At 32.2% G+C, this 22197-nt stretch overlaps 1 protein-coding gene across 1 annotated transcript; it reads right to left on the bottom strand.

Annotated features, from left to right (window-relative positions):
* Positions 1-315: 315 nt before the first annotated feature.
* On the bottom strand, positions 316-21090 carry LOC127700225 (UDP-N-acetylglucosamine--dolichyl-phosphate N-acetylglucosaminephosphotransferase-like). The gene is made up of 8 exons (XM_052203646.1): positions 20882-21090; positions 17532-17655; positions 15936-16149; positions 13141-13287; positions 8402-8486; positions 3898-4086; positions 2250-2493; positions 316-1944 (listed from the first exon to the last, which is right to left on the bottom strand). The coding sequence occupies exons 1-8, from the start codon at positions 21037-21039 to the stop codon at positions 1882-1884; spliced, it is 1224 nt and encodes a 407-aa protein (XP_052059606.1). The 5' UTR covers positions 21040-21090; the 3' UTR covers positions 316-1881.
* Between the last annotated feature and the right edge of the window lie 1107 nt (positions 21091-22197).

Raw genomic sequence — 22197 nt, 5'->3', positions numbered from 1 at the left:
AAACGGCCTGGGGAGAACACTGATTACAGCCCTTGATTATTTTCAACAATGCCTTGCTACTCTACTAGACTCCCTCTGGGTAAAATTTTGACCAAATAAGGCAAACCTATAGTAAAATATTCCAATATATCACTGGCCATAAAAAACCAAACAGATTGCTTCCGCAAATATTCAAATGCAATTATAGACGCTATATGAAGGTAGATATGTACCAAAATAAAACTTGTCACATTATGTCAAAAATGATACAGAAAATACACATACATTATCAATCAGTCTATGAAAATCAATAAAAGTCTTGTCTGATCCTTGTAATGATGGATACAAAAAAAATGACGAGGCTTATTAACAATGTTTAAACTCAATAAATGCAAATCTTAGACAAGTTAATTGTTTAGAATATATATATATTGCAAAAGATCAATTTTTATAGTTTTAAGTAAAAGCATGTTTTCAGGGTACTTCTAACATAATTACAAATAATACAGAAATTTGAGCAGAGAAAAAGTATTTGATTTAAAGAGTAATTTGATTTATTATTACATGCTTTGAGCAGGACACTACAGTGCAATTTCAACAAAAGTTAGTTCTGATGCATATGTTTACAGAAAAATCAAGCAAAAAAAAAAACTTTGTTACATTGAATTAATTCAACTTAACTGTCATAAAAGTGAAAAAAGTCACAAATACATATATTAATAGCTTCAAAATAATTCAGATAAAATTATAGATTAGCGTTGGTCATCTCAACGAGATTTGATTTTCTCACTTGAGCCGTTACGGCGAAAGTGAGGAAAGCAATCAAGTTGAGATGACCAATGATAATCTGTTTCATCGCTGTTTTACCTATGACGACGTTGTTAATTTCATTGATAACGGCATGTGCGCCCTTAGTTTCTAGCGATTATTTTTCATATCACTCTACTGTGCTGAGAAAGGAAATTATCAGTCAGTAAGATCAAAGGAAAATTTCGTAAAATAGCAATAATAAAGTATATAACTGGTTAAAGAATTTAAATGACTTTACTGTGAATTGATTACAAGTGTTTCTCTCCACCTAATGCAATTTATTCAAAATTCAAACTCAACTGCAATCTGTTTCTTCAATTTGGCATTACCCTGTCTTAATAGGATATAATATAATAGATTTTATACAAATGAAATAAAATACTTGAATATAACAGCAGTATACCATATTTACACAATACATCTATCATTACACAAAAGTTAGAGAAAGGTAGTCGAGGATCAAGAAACAAAAAAATAATTTCAAAATTTCTATTTCTTAGATATAAAATTGAAAACTGAAATTATATGAAGAGTATATATTGCATCCTATATATAGAACATATTACTTTCCTGTATATCAATTGGTGAAGGTTTGGGAATTTATTAGTCAGAATATTATATTATTCAAAAGTTAACTTACAGTTTTCAGATGTACTGAGGGTAAATCACATGAACATTATAGATTGAAATATCCCACTAATGTTTAAATGGCTGTATGTAAAATGTAAATTGAACTGACCAAATACAAAAAAATAGTTAATAATTCTACAAGTTTGTGTTATAATATTCATTTTCACATTTTAGAAATTCCTGGCATACATATACAAATTCATATCAAAAGTTTCATATGAACCTATTTGATTTTAACATGATTAATTAAAATAAACTAGGATACAACTTGTTGCACAGTAAAGTATAATAAAGACTAGACCACTATATGAAGTAAACTCCATGAAAGTTCTCTGTAGCACAAGTTGAATGAATTTAAAGTACATTTGTCTGATTAAATCACATTTAGACAGCTGAAAAAATAATAAAAGATAACCCAAAAAAAATCATCAGCTGTACTGCTTGTGTCTCTGGTTTTCTCTATTAATCATAGAATAACTTGGCTAAATGATATCTGATGAAAAATGCAATTCCACTACATAAGACCTGCAAGTATAAAATATGAACATTATTTACAAGAAAGGCTATTGTGATGGTTGATTTTTTTGGTTATTGAAGTCTTAATTTTTCTATCTTATTAACTAGTCTATAAAACTTATATATATTTTTATAGATGCCTTCTTTCTTTCCTTATTGGTGTGTTCGGTTCTTGTCTCATTTAAATTTACCCCTCATCAGCTTTTTCTCCTATTAGACATTGGTTTAAAATGCTCTAGAATTTATTTCGAGATTTTTTTATTCAAAAATAAGCAAATGACCAGCAAATTTAAAAGAAGGTTTAAAAAATTTACCTGTATTGCCATAAGTATGATAACTAGAGTTCTCTCATGTAAAGGACCAGTAAACTTCAATATAAGATTTATTAATGTCATATTGTTACACTCTGTGTATTGTCCATCTTCCCCTACATTCTCCTTCACGTCCAACACTCGTAATAATCGAAATATTGTCACACATAATTTTCCGATAATGTTTAAATTACTATATTTGTATTTTGTACAACTCATCTCTACTTTGTCAGTTTTACTGTTATATCTGAAATGTAATACATAATGTAATAATAGTTTTTATATTTTTTCAAATAAAATTATATCAAGCTAATAAAAATCAATTGATATTGTAAAGATCAATGCAAAACTATGTATCTCAGAATAATGGACAACTTTTCAGTTGGTTGCTATGTATTTACGAAAAAAATCGTTTTTATTATCATTTCTTATGAATTTCAATAGCATGTTTTTCCTGGCTTACATTGGAGTGACTATTTTAAAATTTGTTCATGTTTAATGCAACTGGCAGCAACCTTGGCTTTATCAAGGCGGCCAGTTTTGAGTGGTTGAAAAAGATATATATGTAAGCAATTGAGTTAAGGCTTTTTCAACTGATTTTTATAATTTGTTCTTATGTTGTGCTGTTACACCACTGTCCCAGGTTATGGGGAGGGTTGAGCGCTCACAAACATGTTTGACCCCGCCACATTCTTTATGTGCCTGTACCAAGTCAAGAGCCTGTAGTTCAGTGGTTGTCTTTGGTTCATGTCTGTCAAATTTATTTTTTGTTAATTGTTTGTTATATATTTCACTGTTAGTTTTCTTAATTGAATTGTTTCATATTTTTCATGTCGGGGCCTTTTACAGCCGACTATACAGTATGGGTTTTTCACACTGTTGAAGGCTGTACAGTTGCCTATAATTGCTTACATCTACTTTATTTGGACTTTGGTGGATAGTTGTCTCGTTGGCAATCATACCATATATCCTTGTTTTTATATAGTGCCCAGAGAGAACCATGTACCTTTGACAGGAAAACTGACAATCCTTGTCAATTCAGATCACAGGGCCCAAATTCACAACTTAAGTTTTTTTTTTAAATAATGGAAATTCTTAAATGCCTGGAAAGTCATAATGAACTGATTTCTTTAACATTTCAGAGAAAATAAAAATTTAATTTGAAACAGTTTCACAAATATAAATCTGATGAAGATCTTAAAAGGATTGTACTTCATAGGTGCTGGATATATAAATGATATGTTCCACTTGTCATAGCCATAATGCTGTCCTCTTTTATGACATCACTAAATGTAAATTATCATCCCATTTTTAATTGCAATGATCAATAAAAGGAGGGTCACTGGTTGAAAAGTATATGATTCGCCTTAAAGAGCATGTGCCTCAAACCCCGTTTTTGGTGGTGTTCCTTTTACTCTTTAGTTTCTGTGTGTGTTTTGTGGCATTTTGATTGTTTTTTTGTTTGTTTGTTTGTTTGATTTGGCCATGTCTAGTTTTTCTTCAGCTTATGGTTTTGATTGCCCATGTAGTATCTTCTTCCATTATTTTTTTATATTATGTTGAATTTAAACTCACTTCTAAAAATCACATTTATTTCCAAAAAAGTATTTTAACATGTTTATTTTAATTGGTATTTGGTAAATAGACCTACCTTGGTAACCTATGTCGTGGACATGGAACAAATTTAAATATTTGTGGAACTGAATACACAAAGTTGACAACTTGTGGTATAAAAAACAGTAACATAGTTTTACTAAAATGTCCTAGTATAGCTACAACAGCAAATGTCATCCCTGAGAAATAACAGAAAGTATCTCCAACAAACACTCGAGATGGATACCTGCAACAAAATAAAATATTGCAAATAACTCAGTTTAATAGACAATTTTACAAAGGAGAATAGATTTACAGTAGATTTGGACCTTGGTACATGTATAGCCCTCATGAGACTTACAGTAGATTTGGACCTTGGTACATGTATAGCCCTCATGAGACTTACAGTAGATTTGGACCTTGGTACATGTATAGCCCTCATGAGACTTACAGTAGATTTGGACCTTGGTACATGTATAGCCCTCATGAGACTTACAGTAGATTTGGACCTTGGTACATGTATAGCCCTCATGAGACTTACAGTAGATTTGGACCTTGGTACATGTATAGCCCTAATGAGACTTACAGTAGATTTGGACCTTGGTACATGTATAGCCCTAATGAGAATTACAGTAGATTTGGACCTTGGTACATGTATAGCCCTCATGAGACTTACTTTGCTACCTATAATACTAAGGGTTTGTTGTCCGTAGCCTTAATTTGTCACACAAGTCGGACATAATCATTTGCACCAAAATACAATTTATTTAACTATCCTCTTATATGTATATCCAGCCCTTCTCCAATAAATTTAATGATATGACTGAAACATGACTTATACTCTGTTGAAACTGTAATGCATAAATGCTAATAATATAGCAACATAACCTATAATGATGATGTACTATAAAACATTTGAAACACCTAGTTTTACAAGAGTGGACACACTGAAATGTCTCGCCTGTTTTAGTGTTCATAATTGAATTTATGTTGAAAGTAAAAAAAATAAGTTTATATAAGCTTTACATTAAATTAACATTTTAATGATGAATGAACATGAAGTCAAGGTGAGATAAAGTTAAGGCATTGCAGAAACTGGATAAATATTTGTCAATTCCTTGAGATGAACCTGAAAGACCCCTCCACCCCAAAAAAAAAAAAAAAAAAACTAAAATTATCTTCAATCTTTGATCAAAATATTGTAAAAAGTCATATTTTCATATTATCTATTTATCTATTTATGTTGCTATGCTAAAATATTTTTTACTTATCTTATTTCATATGTATCAAAAATCAGTAAATGTGATTCTGTTGTGCAAACAAAATTTCAAAAGTTCTTCAATCTATACATATTCAGCCAATTAATCTTTATGAAGGGACTGGAGTGAACTGTATTCTATGTTAAACATTCATGCATGAGTGACCTTATTTTAACATTTTCACACCTTCCAATGTTTTTGTTAATCACGGTTTAGTAATGATCCCTTAAAAGTTTTTATTATTTATTATCATTATTAATGTAATTTTAAGATTTTTATAAAATAATCTATTTCAATGTAAGTAATCAGCAGTTAAATAATAAAATACATTCCATACACCAAATATAGTTGACCTATTACTTATAGCATCTGAGAAGAAGACCAAACAACAGAAACTTAACATTGACCAATGAACCATGAAAATAAGCTCAAGGTCACATGAAACCTGTCAGACAGACGTGCACACCTTACAATCATTCCATACACCACATATAGTTGACCTATAATTTATAGTATCCGAGAAGAGGACCAAACAAGAGCAACTTAACATTGACCAATGAACAATGAAAATGAGGTCAAGGACAAATGACACCTGCCAGACAGACATGTACACCTTACAATCATTCCATACACCAAATATAGTTGACCTATTGCTTATAGTATTAGAAAAACAGACCAAAACACAAAAACTTAACATTGACCAATGAACCATGAAAATGAGGTCAAGGACAAATGACACCTGCCAGTCAGACATGTACACCTTACAATCATTCCATACACCAAATATAGTTGACCTATTGCTTATAGTATTAGAAAAACAGACCAAAACACAAAAACTTAACATTGACCAATGAACCATGAAAATAGGTCAAGGACAAATGACACCTGCCAGACAGACATGTACACCTTACAATCATTCCATACACCAAATATAGTTGACCAATGGCTTATAGTATTAGACAAGAGTGGACACACTGAAATGTCTCGCCTGTTTTAGTGTTCATAATTGAATTTATGTTGAAAGTAAAAAAAATAAGTTTATATAAGCTTTACATTAAATTAACATTTTAATGATGAATGAACATGAAGTCAAGGTGAGATAAACCCTATCAGACAAACATGTAGGCCGTACAATCATTCCATACACCAAATTTATTTAACATATATTGCCTAAAGTATCTTAGAAACAAACCTCATTGAGGAAACTGAACTTTGACCAATGAACCATAAAATGAGGTCAAGGTAAGATGACACCTGTCAGACAGACATATACACATAACATTCATTCCATACAGAAAATTTAATGAACTTATCACTTATCTGCCAGTTGGAAATGTGAACCTTACGATCATTCTATACACCAAATATAGAAGACCTATTGGTGATAGAATTTGAGATATGGACTTTATCATGAAAACTAAATCTTGTTCACTGATCCATTAAATGATGTCAAGGTCAAATGAAATATGTCTGACAGATATGTGAACCATGCAAGGTACGCACATGCCAAATAAAGTTATCATTTTACTCATAATAATTGAGAAAATCACATTACAAAAATAATTTTTCATCTAGATTTAAGGTTCATCAGAAGGGATTGACAAATATGGCCATTTTTTTTTTATTTCCTCTTGAGTACAGACAAACCTGTGCACAAGGAAAAGTTTTAAGGCATTGCAGAAACTGGATAAATATTTGTCAATTCCTTGAGATGAACCTGAAAGACCCCCCCACCCCAAAAAAAAACAAAAAAAAAACTAAAATTATCTTCAATCTTTGATCAAAATATTGTAAAAAGTCATATTTTCATATTATCTATTTATCTATTTATGTTGCTATGCTAAAATATTTTTTACTTATCTTATTTCATATGTATCAAAAATCAGTAAATGTGATTCTGTTGTGCAAACAAAATTTCAAAAGTTCTTCAATCTGTACATATTCAGCCAATTAATCTTTATGAAGGGACTGGAGTGAACTGTATTCTATGTTAAACATTCATGCATGAGTGACCTTATTTTAACATTTTCACACCTTCCAATGTTTTTGTTAATCACGGTTTAGTAATGATCCCTTAAAAGTTTTTATTATTTATTATCATTATTAATGTAATTTTAAGATTTTTATAAAATAATCTATTTCAATGTAAGTAATCAGCAGTTAAATAATAAAATACATTCCATACACCAAATATAGTTGACCTATTACTTATAGCATCTGAGAAGAAGACCAAACAACAGAAACTTAACATTGACCAATGAACCATGAAAATAAGCTCAAGGGCAGATGAAACCTGTCAGACAGACGTGCACACCTTACAATCATTCCATACACCACACATAGTTGACCTATAACTTATAGTATCTGAGAAGAGGACCAAACAAGAGCAACTTAACATTGACCAATGAACCATGAAAAAGAGGTCAAGGACAAATGACACCTGCCAGACAGACATGTACACCTTACAATCATTCCATACACCAAATATAGTTGACCTATTGCTTATAGTATTAGAAAAACAGACCAAAACACAAAAACTTAACATTGACCAATGAACCATGAAAATAGGTCAAGGACAAATGACACCAAATATAGTTGACCTATTGCTTATAGTATTAGAAAAACAGACCAAAACACAAAAACTTAACATTGACCAATGAACCGTGAAAATGAAAATGAAACCTGCCAGACTGACATGTATCCCTCATATATCCCTCATAATCATTCCATACACCACATATAGCTGACCTACTGCTTGTAGTATCTGAGGAACGGACCCAATCACGTAACTTTAACCTTGATCACTGATCCATGAAATGAGGCTGAGGTCAGGTGAACCCTGTCTGATGGACATGTAGACGTTGCAAGGAACCCATATACCAAATATAGTTATCCTATTACTCATAATGAGTGAGAAATTTACATAACAAAAAAACTAAACTTTTTTTTCAAGCAGTCGCTGAACCATGAAAATAAGGTCAAGGACATTGGACATATGACAGACGGAAAGTTCGTAACATAAGGTATCTGCATACAAAGTATGAAGCATCCAGGTCTTCTACCTTCTGAAATATATAGCTTTATACAAATAGTTTACGCCGCCGTCGCCGCCGCCGGATAGTAATACCTATGTCTCACTTTCTGCGACTTTCGTCGCAGGCGAGACAAAAACTGTATAACTAGGTATGAATAGAGTAATCATAAAAGTTTCACTTTCTTCAACAAATATCACTAACAACACAAATATTGGCAGCATCATTGAGGATGGTGGATAATTGATATCAATATTCAATAATAACCTACCAGTTATGGATTAGCAAAGCTAGACACACTCCTATATATGGCATCATGAAATATAAACTAAATACATGTGCCTCTGTACAACATCCTGCAATGATACAATTGCAAATGTTTGAATAATCATATATAAAGGTAATACAGTAGTGTTTGATATTAAACACAATGATCATTTTGTGGTTTTGTTTCAAACATAATAACACATTGAGTACATTTGACCATGAACCTACAAAAGTTACTTTTTTCAATTCGTTCTGTCAAAACAAACTTTTTCCAAAACAGCATGTCCATTTTGGGTATGGTAAATATTGTCATAATGATTGTTTCAATATTTTTTTTTGTTTTTGTTAAAAATCCAAGTTAATTGTAGAAATTGTCTGGTATTTCAGAGTTATGGGACTTTGATAGCACCTCTTTTGATATTTTGTGCGTCTTACTGAGTGTCTAGTTTTTTTTATGCACACCTATCAAATACAATATTATAACAATTATACAGCTAGTATAATCTACCTTTACTTCAATTTTTGTAACTTTCAGATATGTTGTTTTGAAGTTATTCACCTCTGTTATTGAAAATTAGGTGAAGATGTGCATCATGTTCTCATGGTGCAATTGTTTTTATCTTTTTTTAAGGCAAAATACTAACAATAATATGGCAGATATATTAAGAACAGGATTTAGGAAAATACTTAGACATGTAATAATAGCCTTAATTGTTATAAACTTTTAAAATAAGATTAAAAATACAGATCCTGTGTCCATGCTTTGCTGACAAGGATCTGACAATGTTCTGTTCGACTTTCTGTTGTAAACACCTTTAGAGATCCTCTAGTTTTGTTGTAATAATACACACCTCTAAAAAATTTGAAGACTGAAATTTCATTGGCTGATGTATTAATTACCAGTATAGAAAGTAGAATGGAGCGGTGTCAGATCCTTGTAAACAAAGTGTGGACACAGGATCTGTATTTTCAATCAGATTGATTTTTAACATAATATGCCAAAAGTGCAATGTGATGAAGTAGTAATATGAGGCAGGCATTACCTGAGAAAGGGGACGAAGTCTACATAAATTATTTTTTTTAATTCAAACATATTTTATGTTCTAAATCTGTTAAAAAAGAAACGGAAATACCGTAACGTTTCTGATTTTGGTTCTGTTGTTAGGGATTATAGTTGTGACGTTATTTTAGTTATGACGTCATATTTAATGTAAACAAAGAAACGCTATCATCAGGTAACTTTTTTTCATATCAAAGAATAATTAGAAATGAAATTGTTATTGTGTTCCTTCCTATATTTTACTGGACTGATAAATATATATTTCACCCAAAGTCTCATGACAAACGAGACCGGAAGAAGGAAGTAGATTTCTGCGCAAATGCGGGAATTAAAAAAAGTTAACGATTTTGAGTTCATTAGTACAATGAAAATTTCGGGAAATTTTCCCGATTTTTTTTTTTTTTTTTTTTTATTGATTTTTCTACTGTAATAGGGGAATTCCTCCCCTTATAACCTTACTATACAAATCCTTGGTATAACCATGCAACATTATGTCAAGAATAAACAAGAATGTGTCCAAGTACACGGATACCCCACTCGCACTATCATTTTTTATGTTCAGTGGACCGTGAAATTGGGGTCAAAACTCTAATTTGGCATTAAAATTAGAAAGATCATATCATAGGGAACATGTGTACTAAGTTTCAAGTTGATTGGACTTCAATTTCATCAAAAACTACCTTGACCAAAAACTTTAACCTGAAGTGGGACAGACGGACGAACGAATGAATGGACAAGTAACAGACCGAAAATCATAATGCCACCTACTATATAACAAGAGTGCACACGCTGAAATGTCTCGCCTTCTTTACTAATCATTGATATTATGTTGATTGTCCTAAATATAAAGCTTTATTACAACTGTCACATAAACTTAACATTAACCAAGTTAACTAAACATTGACCAATGAACCATGAAAATGAGGTCAAGGTTAGATGAACCATGCTAGGCAGGCATGTACAGCTAAAAATTCTTCCATACAACAACTATAGTTGACCTATTGCTTATAGTTTAAGAAAAACAGACCAAAACACAAAAACTTAACACTGAGCAATGAACCTTGAAAAATGAGGTCAAGGTCAAATAAAACCTGCGTGACTGCCAAATAAATCATAAAATATTTCCATACACCAAATATAGTTGAACTATTGCATATATAGTATTAGAAAAAAAGACCAAAACTCAAAAAACTTAACTTTGACCACTGAACCATGAAAATGAGGTCAAGGTCAGATGACACCTGCCCGCTAGACATGTACACCTTACAATCATTCCATACACCAAATAAAGTAGACCTATGGCATACAGTATAGGAAAAACAGACCAAAACACAAAAACTTAACTATAACCACTGAACCATGAAAATGAGGTCAAGGTCAGATGACACCTGCCAGTTGGACATGTACACCTTACAGTCCTTCCATACACCGAATATACTAGACCTATTGCTTATAGTATCTGAGATATGGACTTGACCACCAAAACTTAACCTTGTTCACTGATCCATGAAATGAGGTCGAGGTCAAGTGAAAACTGTCTGACGGGCATGAGGACCTTGCAAGGTACGCACATACCAAATATAGTTGAACTATTGCATATAGTATTAGAAAAAAAGACCAAAACTCAAAAACTTAACTTTGACCACTGAACCATGAAAATGAGGTCAAGGTCAGATGACACCTGCCCGCTAAACATGTACACCTTACAATCATTCCATACACCAAATATAGTAGACCTATGGCATACAGTATAAGAAAAACAGACCAAAACACAAAAACTTAACTATAACCACTGAACCATGAAAATGAGGTCAAGGTCAGATGACACCTGCCAGTTGGGCATGTACACCTTACAGTCCTTCCATACACCGAATATACTTGACCTATTGCTTATAGTATCTGAGATATGGACTTGACCACCAAAACTTAACCTTGGTTACTGATCCATGAAATGAGGTCGAGGTCAAGTGAAAACTGTCTGACGGGCATGAGGACCTTGCAAGGTACGCACATACCAAATAGAGTTATCCTATTACTTATAATAAGAGAGAATCTAACATTACAAAAAATCTTAACTTTTTTTTCAAGTAGTCACTGAACCATGAAAATGAGGTCAAGGACATTGGACATGTGACTGACGGAAACTTCGTAACATGAGGCATCCATATACAAAGTATGAAGCATCCAGACCTTCCACCTTCTAAAATATAAAGCTTTTAAGAAGTTAGCTAACGCCGCCGCCGCCGCCGCCGCCGCCGGATCACTATCCCTATGTCGAGCTTTCTGCGACAAAAGTCGCAGGCTCGACAAAAATCATAACCAGAAAATGATAAGGAGAAAACACGTCTAAAACAGATGTTCTTCTGTATTTAAACAACATAAGTCTGTTAGACGTAAGAAACAAAGGATTTGTTGTGGATATACATCAGACAAAAGTCAATTGAAATATCAGGAATGGTTTTATTGTGGCCTTTTAAAGATCTGTTTTTTCACTAAAAATTTTTTATTAACACATAACAGTATGTAATAAGTGTGTGTTCTTTGACATCACAGGAATTGAGGAAAAATTAAACAGAAAGTCCTTAAGCATTCTAAGGTTTAGCTAGCTATAAAACCAGGTTTAATCCACCATTTTCTACATAAGGAAATACCTGTACCAAATCAGGAATATGACAGTTGTATCCATTCGTTTGATGTGTTTGAGCTTTTGATTTTGCAATTTGATAAAGGATTTTCCATTTTCCTTGGAGTTCGGTATTTTTGTTATTTCACTTTTTAATAATTATGCCTGAATGTGACCAAGGAATCAAGACTTCATATTCATTTATTAATGATAACTTAAAAGGAATATTATAGCCGATTTTTACCTAAATAGTTGCAAATAAGCATATAAATGATTTATCACTTAGATAATATCCTGAAGACTATTAATTCTCAGGTGGCCATAAAATTATAAACATGGGACATGTCCCCATAAAAACCATGAAATCTAAGGTACTCGTTGGTCAAATGAACCAATAGTTTAAGATATTCTGTACTGATGTAGCAAAGTTTTCTGTGTACTCAATCAAACAATTCTAAATAAATTAAACATGAGTATTTCCTTCATTTTAATTTTAAGATAACCACATTAGTTTGGTTAACTTATTTGCGACAAACAAATAACCTATGTTGCCAAGGTAACGTTACATTCATTTTATGCAAAGATAAAACAGTCTATGGACAAATTAATCAGTCTTAACCATATGTATTATAGTATAAAATACTATTCTAGCTAAGCCCAAAACCACATAAAAAATAGTATATTCCATCATCTTACTTTTTACTAACTCATTTGTATTATCAACTGTAAAATACAATTAATATATCTACAGAATATAATAATTCATTTTATTTATTAAACTTAACTTTGAACTAATTATAAACAAAAAGTGAAAACAGTAGGAAAGGATTTCTATGATTTTTTAATTTTCAAATACATTGTAACTACATTTGAAAAAAGATGAATAAGGGAAATGATGAAAAAAATAGCAATTCAATTTGGTATAGTAAGACTTTATTCACATTGATAGCCTTTTACAGCATGTACAGATGAATTCTTTTAAAATGGAAAATAGATAAATAAAACTGTCATGAATGTTACCAGACTTGTACAGTTACTACCATCATATATAATATTTTACCTGACAATTCTAAGATGTTAAATATAACAACAGAAACAGCAATAACAAATGATTGTCCAGCTTCCAGGCCATTCACACCAGCCAGAATGTTTATGGCATTTGTACAGAATACAGCTAACATACCCATGTATACATAATACAAGAATCCTGAAAAATATACACAACAAGTATGTAAATTCTTCAGTTTTAAGGGCATACAGTTACAGGGGAGGTAATGACGTTGCCAACGTAAAATGTTATTTTTCGCGACGTCAAACTGCGACATATTGGGAAAAGATTAAATTGAGAATGGAAATGGGGAATGTGTCAAAGAGACAACAACCCGACCATAGAGCAGACAACAGCCGAAGGCCACCAATGGGTCTTCAATGCAGCGAGAAACTCCCGCACCCGGAGGCGTCATTCAGCTGGCCCCTAAACAAATATGTATACTAGTTCAGTGATTATGGACGTCATACTGAACTCCAAATTATACACAAGAAACTAAAATTAAAAATGATACATTTAAGAGAAGTCTGAATCCGATGGCAGAATAGGAAACAAAAGAAAATAAACAAAATGCATTTTTCGACTTATTTTTATCATTCAGACTGATATAACTTGAAAACCAGTTCATGGACCCCTCTTTCTTAAAATGAGATTAGGATTGATTACGTATGAAGATTATTTGCACCAATTTTTATGAAAAAGTCACTGATGAGATTTTTAATAATTAAATAAGTATACAGCAAAAAATTCCGTTTTTTTCCTAAAATCCTGAAACTTTGATAAGAATTAATTATTTTCAAAGAATTGTTATAAAAATTTAGAGCATACTTATGTAAAAGAGATTTTCCAAATGTTTTTATAAAAATCCTATTGTGTTTATCTTTTGAAACAAAAAAGTTAGGTATGTCTATCCAAAGGATAGAAATGTTTGCATTGACTAGGTGAAAAATAGCTTGTATGCAAATTTTCGTAAAAAAATCACTGTTGGATCAAAACCGTTACGTATGCCCTTAAGTTCTTTTCATATCGATGATATATAAATTGACAATACAGTAAAAAACACAGAAATAAATTTGAAAGCTAAAGAACATTTAGTGGTATGGGTTTTGCTTATTGTTGAATACCCTGCATTTACCTATAGCTGCTTAAATCCACATCACTTGAAGTCGTGTGGATAGTTGCCTCATAGGCAATTTTTATTATTTTATCCTCATTTTATCATGTTGTAAAGTTACTTTATTTCAAAGTTTATTTTCAAATATTTGATAATTTCCTAATTAAGATATGCAAAGGAAAGCAATTGTGTCAGGGAAAAAACTTAACGGTTGCCCAGTCGCCCATGGCGACCAGAAATTGACCTGGGCGATCTTTTTATTCAGTTGTGGTAGCCCAGGTGGCGAATTGAAAACAAAGTACTCGACAGACGGAAATCCGCTGTTTACCGTGGCTCCAAGTGCTGGCTACTTCACTGACAAAAATATAAATTCAAACAGAAAAATAAATCTTTTTAAAATGTATCCAGGCAAGTGTGGAGAGTCGTATTGGCGCAAAGTCACGGTCGCGATAAACAAGGATGTAAAATCAGTGTTTACCTTTGACTAAATGTAGTTCACGTTAATTCAGGTCACTGATTGGTCGTCTATTTAAAGTCCGGAAAGTATCGTATGTTTGCAAGGATAACAAGAGAGACGTTCCGATGGTCATTTACAATATGAAGCGATCAAATACCCTGTTCGGTTTTGGCTTCAAGAAAGCGAAGAAATTCAGAGAAGATGACAATAGCATGTTATGAAATAATATCAGTCAAATAAAAGAACGTATAATATATAATGTTGTTAAGAATGTGGAAAACAGTACCTTTTGTAGTTCCCTTTTCAAAGCCCACGTGGTGTCCAGAGAATGAAGGTCAAAAACGAAAGTAGAATATTGTCGACCACAAATAAATAACATTAGTATAAAATGATTTTAGTTTCCTACTTACTGAACAGTTTACAAAAAAGAGAAAATCAGAGGAGATATCAATTTAATGACAATGCTTTTGAAGTACGTGTACAAGTCTTTTGAGAAAAAAGGTGGGTCATTTGTTTACAAATGTACGTAGTTACGCAAAATAAATCGATCAAGATATTTAATAAATTAGGTTATTAAAGAAATAAAATGAAAAATTTCATCGATCATCTACATGTATTTTTAAAAGGACAGAGAATTCTTTAGTTGTCTTAAAAAGATATTTAAAAAAAAACTGGTACACAGGGCATGAAGATTCCCATTTTGTAAATGATTTTTTTTCTATTAAATTTGATTGAAGTCAACAACAAAAATAAGACAAAATTTACATTTTCCCAAGCATCTAAATCACCTCCAGGTATGCTCAGAATGCAGGATTTTGAGTCTAAAATTTCAAAATTTTCTTGGGGGGGGGGGCATGCCCCAAAACCCCCCTAGCAAGTTCAGCTCGCTTCGCTGGCTTCACCGGTGATACTCATAGTGAAATAAAGTGGGTTACTAACTTTTTGTCTGGGCTAACTAATTTTCAAGTCTAGTAGCCCAGCTGGCTACTGGCCTTACAAAGTTAAGTTTCACCCCTGTGTGTTAACCCATTTTTGTGTTAATCAGCCTCTACCCTACTTTAATAATATAATGTTCTTATTCCAGCCTCAAAAGTCAAAGCTTTGGTACAATTAAAAGTAAATAGATATTTTCCTATGGATCAGCCCTTACTCAAATCAACATAATGTCCCAAGTACAGTCTGAGAGATTTTGGTACAATTAATTGTAAATAGATATTTTTATGGATCAGCCCTTACTCAAATCAACATCATGTCCCAAGTACAGTCTGAAAGGTTTTGGTACAACTATAGTAGTAGATCCAACGTTGACCAAGTAAACCATCAATAAAGGGAGAGAAGCAATGGTTGGTAACATGACTTTATGTCTCCACTTCAGGTTTAATACATCATCAGCAAAACCCAGGAATACCATACAGCATATGGATAATAGTGCTGCAATATATTCTATATACTGAAACAAGAAATTTACATGATTTACATTTGGTATATACATGTAGATAACAGTGAAGTTACAGTGCTGCAATATATTCTATATACTGAAACAAGAAATTTACATGATTTACATTTGGTATATACATGTAGATAACAGTGAACTTACAGTGCTGCAATATATTCTATATACTGAAACAAGAAATTTACATGATTTACATTTGGTATATACATGTAGATAACAGTGAAGTTACAGTGCTGCAATATATTCTATATACTGAAACAAGAAATTTACATGATTTACATTTGGTATATACATGTAGATAACAGTGAAGTTATAGTGCTGAAATATATTCTTTATACTGAAATAAAAAAAAATACATGATTCACATATAACATATTAAAAAGTAAATGTACAATGTTGGGAATTAAAAACTAATTCTCTTTTTTTTATCAGTAAATATATATAAATACATTCAATACATAAATCTTTTTAACTAAAAGTGATTTTTTTCTCTTGACCCCAGTTGTCTTAGAATCCTAACAGTTCTTCTTTTCTTTTTAATGATTTAACATAAAGCTCAATCCTTTTAGTTTCTAGGAAAACTATGAAGAAATATTAAGAGGACTATAGACGTTCGTTTGCAAAAATCAACAGTGCACTTAGATTATCATTTCAACTTAGAATATGTACATATGGGTCCATATCCCTAATGAACCTCAAAATGAGGAACTCAAAAGAAGTGTGTAAACAAAATCTCTGTGCAGTAATATTGGACATGTTTCAATTTTTAACAAGTGACTGAGCTTAACCATTTGTGGTGATTTGGAAAGCAGAGGACCATAGAATAAAGGTGTAAAAACTTAGGAGTTATCAAATGTATGCAACAAACTAAATTTTCGAAGAACTTATAGTGTGAAAAAAGGGATTTTTTACTGCATCACTACAGGCTTTTCAAGTGTGCTAAATTATGGAAAAATAAATCTCACTTCGTACCCTGAAAATTTAACCACGTGAAAATGTTTCAGCCTTTGAGATGAGCCATCAAACATATCCAAGTTTACAATATGGAGAGAGGAATTGAGGAAAAGGATACCATTACCGCCTACCTAAAATGAATTCTGAACAGTTAAGATATTGAAATAATTTATGGCATAAGGGGGTAGGGGGCATGACCCACATGAGCAAAACTTGTCGATTTGAAAAGCTCACTAGAGCTTGTGTTTATGTAGTTTATGGAATATCGACTCTATAAATAAAACTTTGAATCTTGAAAAAACTTATGGTTTACTGGAAAGGTCTTGTCATAACAATTAAGATTTAATATATTTGTAAAAAGAATCTCATTATAGTTTGGTATTTTAAATGTATCATTTAAAACCTGGAAACTCTTTACATCTTACCTCATTATGAGGAAAACTCTTGTAATTCTCTGTGTAATATAGATGTTTGTAGAAGGGAACTGGTATGAAAAGAAACATAATAATCAGAAAAATAGCTCCACAAATCACACCTAAGGCTTCAGGCCTGCAAAATAAATGAAATATTGTCAGACAAAATATCATGATATCATTCAAGATATTCATTAACACATGTATTAGTTGAACGCCTAACAGTTTATTACATTTTGTATATGTAATGCAGTCTGCAAAATTGTCAACATTGGTTCTTTTCCCTAATATCAAACAGTATTATTTAATGCCAAATTGGCCTTAACATGCTTAAATCAAACTCATTAAAATGTTTCTCCAATTTAATAAATCAAATTTTGAATAATTCAAACCGAACTCAGTAAAATTTGACAAACCTAAATATCGCATAAATTAATATAAATCAAAGTTTCGGAAATTCTGGTCTGTCAAATTTTACAGAGTTCAGTTTGTAGATTTTAGGAAATCTGGGAAACCATTTGAAAAAAAAAGTGGGTCATTGACATCTCAGTTGGAAATGCAACTTATTTCATCGTTACTTTGGGATATTTCTGGATATATTTCGCACCAACAAGCAAACAAAAGGTAAGAATTGTTATATATGTACCTAACAACCACCCAGCATGGACGAAAAACTTGGCCATTTAAAAAGTTCTCGATCTGTTCACGAAAATTACCAGATACGAGGAAAAAAGAAGGAGAGATTTGGAAACAGAAGCAACCACAGAAAAATACAAATAAGAAGCAGTCCATCACCGAAGATTAACATACCATACATAAGCACATGAAGTCAAAATAATTCGGAATACCAGGCATTTTACTTAGAGAAAAAAGGAAGAAACCAGAAACGAAATGAACCACATAAACCACAAAACATATTTATAAAGAAAAGCTTGATCCATGGACACTTTATTAGCAAAGTAAATTTTTATGAACGAATCTACCAAGATTTACAATTCCCAAAATTGCGGCAATCATACACTTCTCCCTATTACCAACGCAATTGGAAGCAGTACCTCACTGGGAGCGAAGCCAGTTAAATTGGTATGGGATGGCCAGTGGGGTGTTGTCCAATTTGGAAATGAACTGACATTTTATGATCTATTTTCATCATTTCTACAATAATACCAATAGAAACCTCCATGAGAACAATGACACAGACGTGTGAGAATAGCAGCTAACCACATCGTTAATAACTTTATTGACTTAACTTTCACTTTTAACTTAACTAGATTCTTATTTTACTCTCACTTTCTATTTATATCTATAACGTCGTCATAACAACCTCTATTGTTACGTTACTTTTGGCGAACCACACAACCGCAAAATTTGTACTTCACTGTTTGATTTCATATGTAATATTGTCCTGAAGACGCCACGCTTGTTGGCGAAACATGTCGACCACATTAAATTAATACCAAGCGGTAATTGATGGGTGTTGTTGTCTTTATTGTCGTTTAAGCAAACAAACGGTAAGAATTGTTATATATGCAAAAACTTCTAGCCTTCAGTGAAGATTTCATGGCCAAATTGGGTCTCACAGTTGAGAGCAACATTTCTTCTGAAAGTCAAGCCTACATACCTGTCAACCTATGACAATGAAAATGCAGGTGATGACCTGCATAGAAGAATGAAATCTCAGGTTATAACGCGTACAAACTTTTTCGAGCTGAATTTCAGTATTTAGGGGACATTTTTCTTATAATTTATATCAAAGTTTCCAAAACATGTCCACATGGTTAAGTAATTTAAAATTGTACATTTTATTATTTCATTGCACTTGGAGGCCATTGATAGATTTGTGTTACATTGCCTTTATTCCTGTTCATATTCAGTCCATGACATACAATGTGCCAATTTGTGTTTTCTTTGCATACATTTGTGCAACTTTATAACAGTAGAACATATCATATATATGGAAATTTTTAACGACCTTGACTGGCTATACAGCCCTTGCACGGTGAGTAATAAAGCATATCAAAACAAATCAGAGGTTGATATTTGAGGATTATAAAATAAAGTTAAACAATAAAAGGAGGTACATGTATAGATGAAGAAAGTAATTTTCAAAATTTTTATTTTCTAATTGTTCTAAGGTAGAACAATAAGTAAAAGTATTATTCTGATATGTTTTTGCATTCAATTCATTTTAGATTTAATCTTTTTACAAAAAAAACATAAGTTTAAGGAGTATATTGTGAATTGACAAAAAAGGGGAAGTAACTCAAATTGTTTTTAAAACAATTTTGAAATACACAAATTATTACCGACCTAAAGCTTAGGTAATTGGTGTTAATTAACAGTGTGTTTGACACCAAAGCTGTCAAGTGAAGCCATGCACTGAAATGGGTCACTTGAGCCGAGTTTACACAGCTAGTTGAACTTCTTGTCCAGGAATAATTACGAATTTGCCGGTATTTTAATGAAATAGGTTTATATCTAATCAGTCTGAAGGCTTAGGAATCCAGGTGAAAACGGGTTATATTCCGAATCCCAGGGTTATTTGGTCACCCGGCGGGTGTTCCTGGTGACCCCTCAGAATTGTGAAAATCTCGGGTCAATTGACAGGTATGAGACTAAAAAATGGCTTCAGCATATTTAGGAAGGTGTCACAACAAAAAATTGAAAAAGCTTTTCAAGATCTCATCACTAAACGACCAATACATGTATAATGTCATAACAATGTCAGATGTTTGAAGTGCTGTCAAGATGTCTACAAAATTGAAATGGCAAAGTAGATGGACAATCAGTGAAACTGGTAGAAAACTTTTTGATCTAGTACCTATTATTGGGAGGGATATACAACTTGACACACCAAACCCCCAAATACATGTAGGAAGAATATTGTCAGAACTGAGAACAGGTTACAGCAGATTAAATAAATACTGAAACCAAATAGGTCAATCCCTCACGCAATATTATGAATGCTGTTAAGAAGAAACAACAAAACATTTCTTACTATATTACCCAAGACACCAACAGGCATCATGGGCATGTAAGATAGATGGAAATACTGAACATCTCAAAAGACATACAATCAATATTGTCACTGCCAAAGAGAGAAACCTACGAAGCAACAGCTCAAATTGTAGGGAAATAAATAGAAAGATAAATGGCCTATTATTTGGACTATGAATCATTTTGACTTTGTAAGTTCATTGCAGTTTGGTATTTTTGTTATTTTACTTTTTTCATATGGTACCCACAAAAAGATACTGCCTATCCTGTAATTCTTCCTTATTCATTTTTCAACTACAATAAGGTAGGGGCAATAAGAATTTTAAAGTTGTTCAAACAACTTAGGACTATTATACATGACATACACTTTTGCTTTGGTTGTTTTACTCTGGTCTATACCGAACAGATGTGCCTGTATAAACATTTCGCCAAATGGTGGTATCACTTTGTAACATATGAGGAAACCAAGAACAGAGAGTGCTGCATTGACAAGAAGATTAAAATGGAAGTCTGTTGTGTCCATCTTGTTATATTCGTTAATATTTCTGATGAAACCTTGCCGGCAAATTACGTGTCCACCATGACAGTTTTTCTAATACCTAGTTCGAACACGGATTATTTCCGAAAAATTTCCAAAATTGAACAATCTTAAAAACCAGTGGGAAAACTGCATGATAACATATTTAAACTTAATACAATTTTAATATTTTATATATAAAGTATACGCATTTTTAAAAATTATCTAAACTAGTATATTTTTAATGCGGTGACCCTGCAAATAGGGTGGACTTCCGAAGAAGAAGAAGAAGAAGAAGAAGAAGAAGATAACAAAATCTTCCAAATAGAAGTGTCACTGTCTTCGTTAGGACATTGTTAAATATAATTTACAAGAAAACGGTGTAGTAAATAATAATAATGAGAACTAATGGATGCTTAGTACAAATAAAATCATTTGGAATTTTCTAAATTTTGATATATATATGAGTAAAATGTTGCTATGCGAACAAATTCCTAACACAACACTCAACCACACTTTATTATTCCCGTGGCTTTTATCAGAGACATATATACACAAAGAATCTATATATATGTCTCTGCTTTTATATTGTCATAAAACACACTAGTGCTTTACAAAGCGGCTAATCTAAAAAAATTCATGAACAAATTACCAACAAATCGCCATTGAACTTGATTGAAATGCATCAACGATTCATATCTCAATTGAAGTCTCCGAAGGAACTTGAAATGAAATTGTCCTACTGATTCATTCAGATGTATATTTGATGTATGAGAATTAATGGAGAAAACCTGGTATAAGTGCACGATAACCAAGGCGACATAACCTTATATGTGTCTAAAAATAGTTACACTCTTTATACGCGGGATAATTATTTTCTAATCGTTATATCCGTTTATTCACACAGAGGCGATATTTTTATGGCAGTGGCCGGCAAAATAGAAAATATGCTATTTTGCGGCTCTGATTATATCTTAATTCAAGCCGACAAAATAGCATATTTCTATAGGAATGGCTTTTTTGTCGGCACTGGCTATATAGTGAATTTGTTGCCACCCTTAGAGGGTTACATTTATGGTTATTCCAAACTTTTTACCTATACCACCCCAAATTTTGTCTAGTTTGCCCCCCCCCCCCACAGTATGTAGCAGAGCTTCTATGAGC

This window comes from Mytilus californianus, unplaced genomic scaffold, assembly GCF_021869535.1.
Source record: "Mytilus californianus isolate M0D057914Y unplaced genomic scaffold, xbMytCali1.0.p SCAF_5, whole genome shotgun sequence".
In the NCBI taxonomy this organism is placed as follows: Eukaryota; Metazoa; Mollusca; class Bivalvia; order Mytilida; family Mytilidae; genus Mytilus; species Mytilus californianus.
The sequence above is the reverse complement of the archived record's forward strand: the minus strand, read 5'-3'. Positions and strand labels throughout refer to the sequence as shown.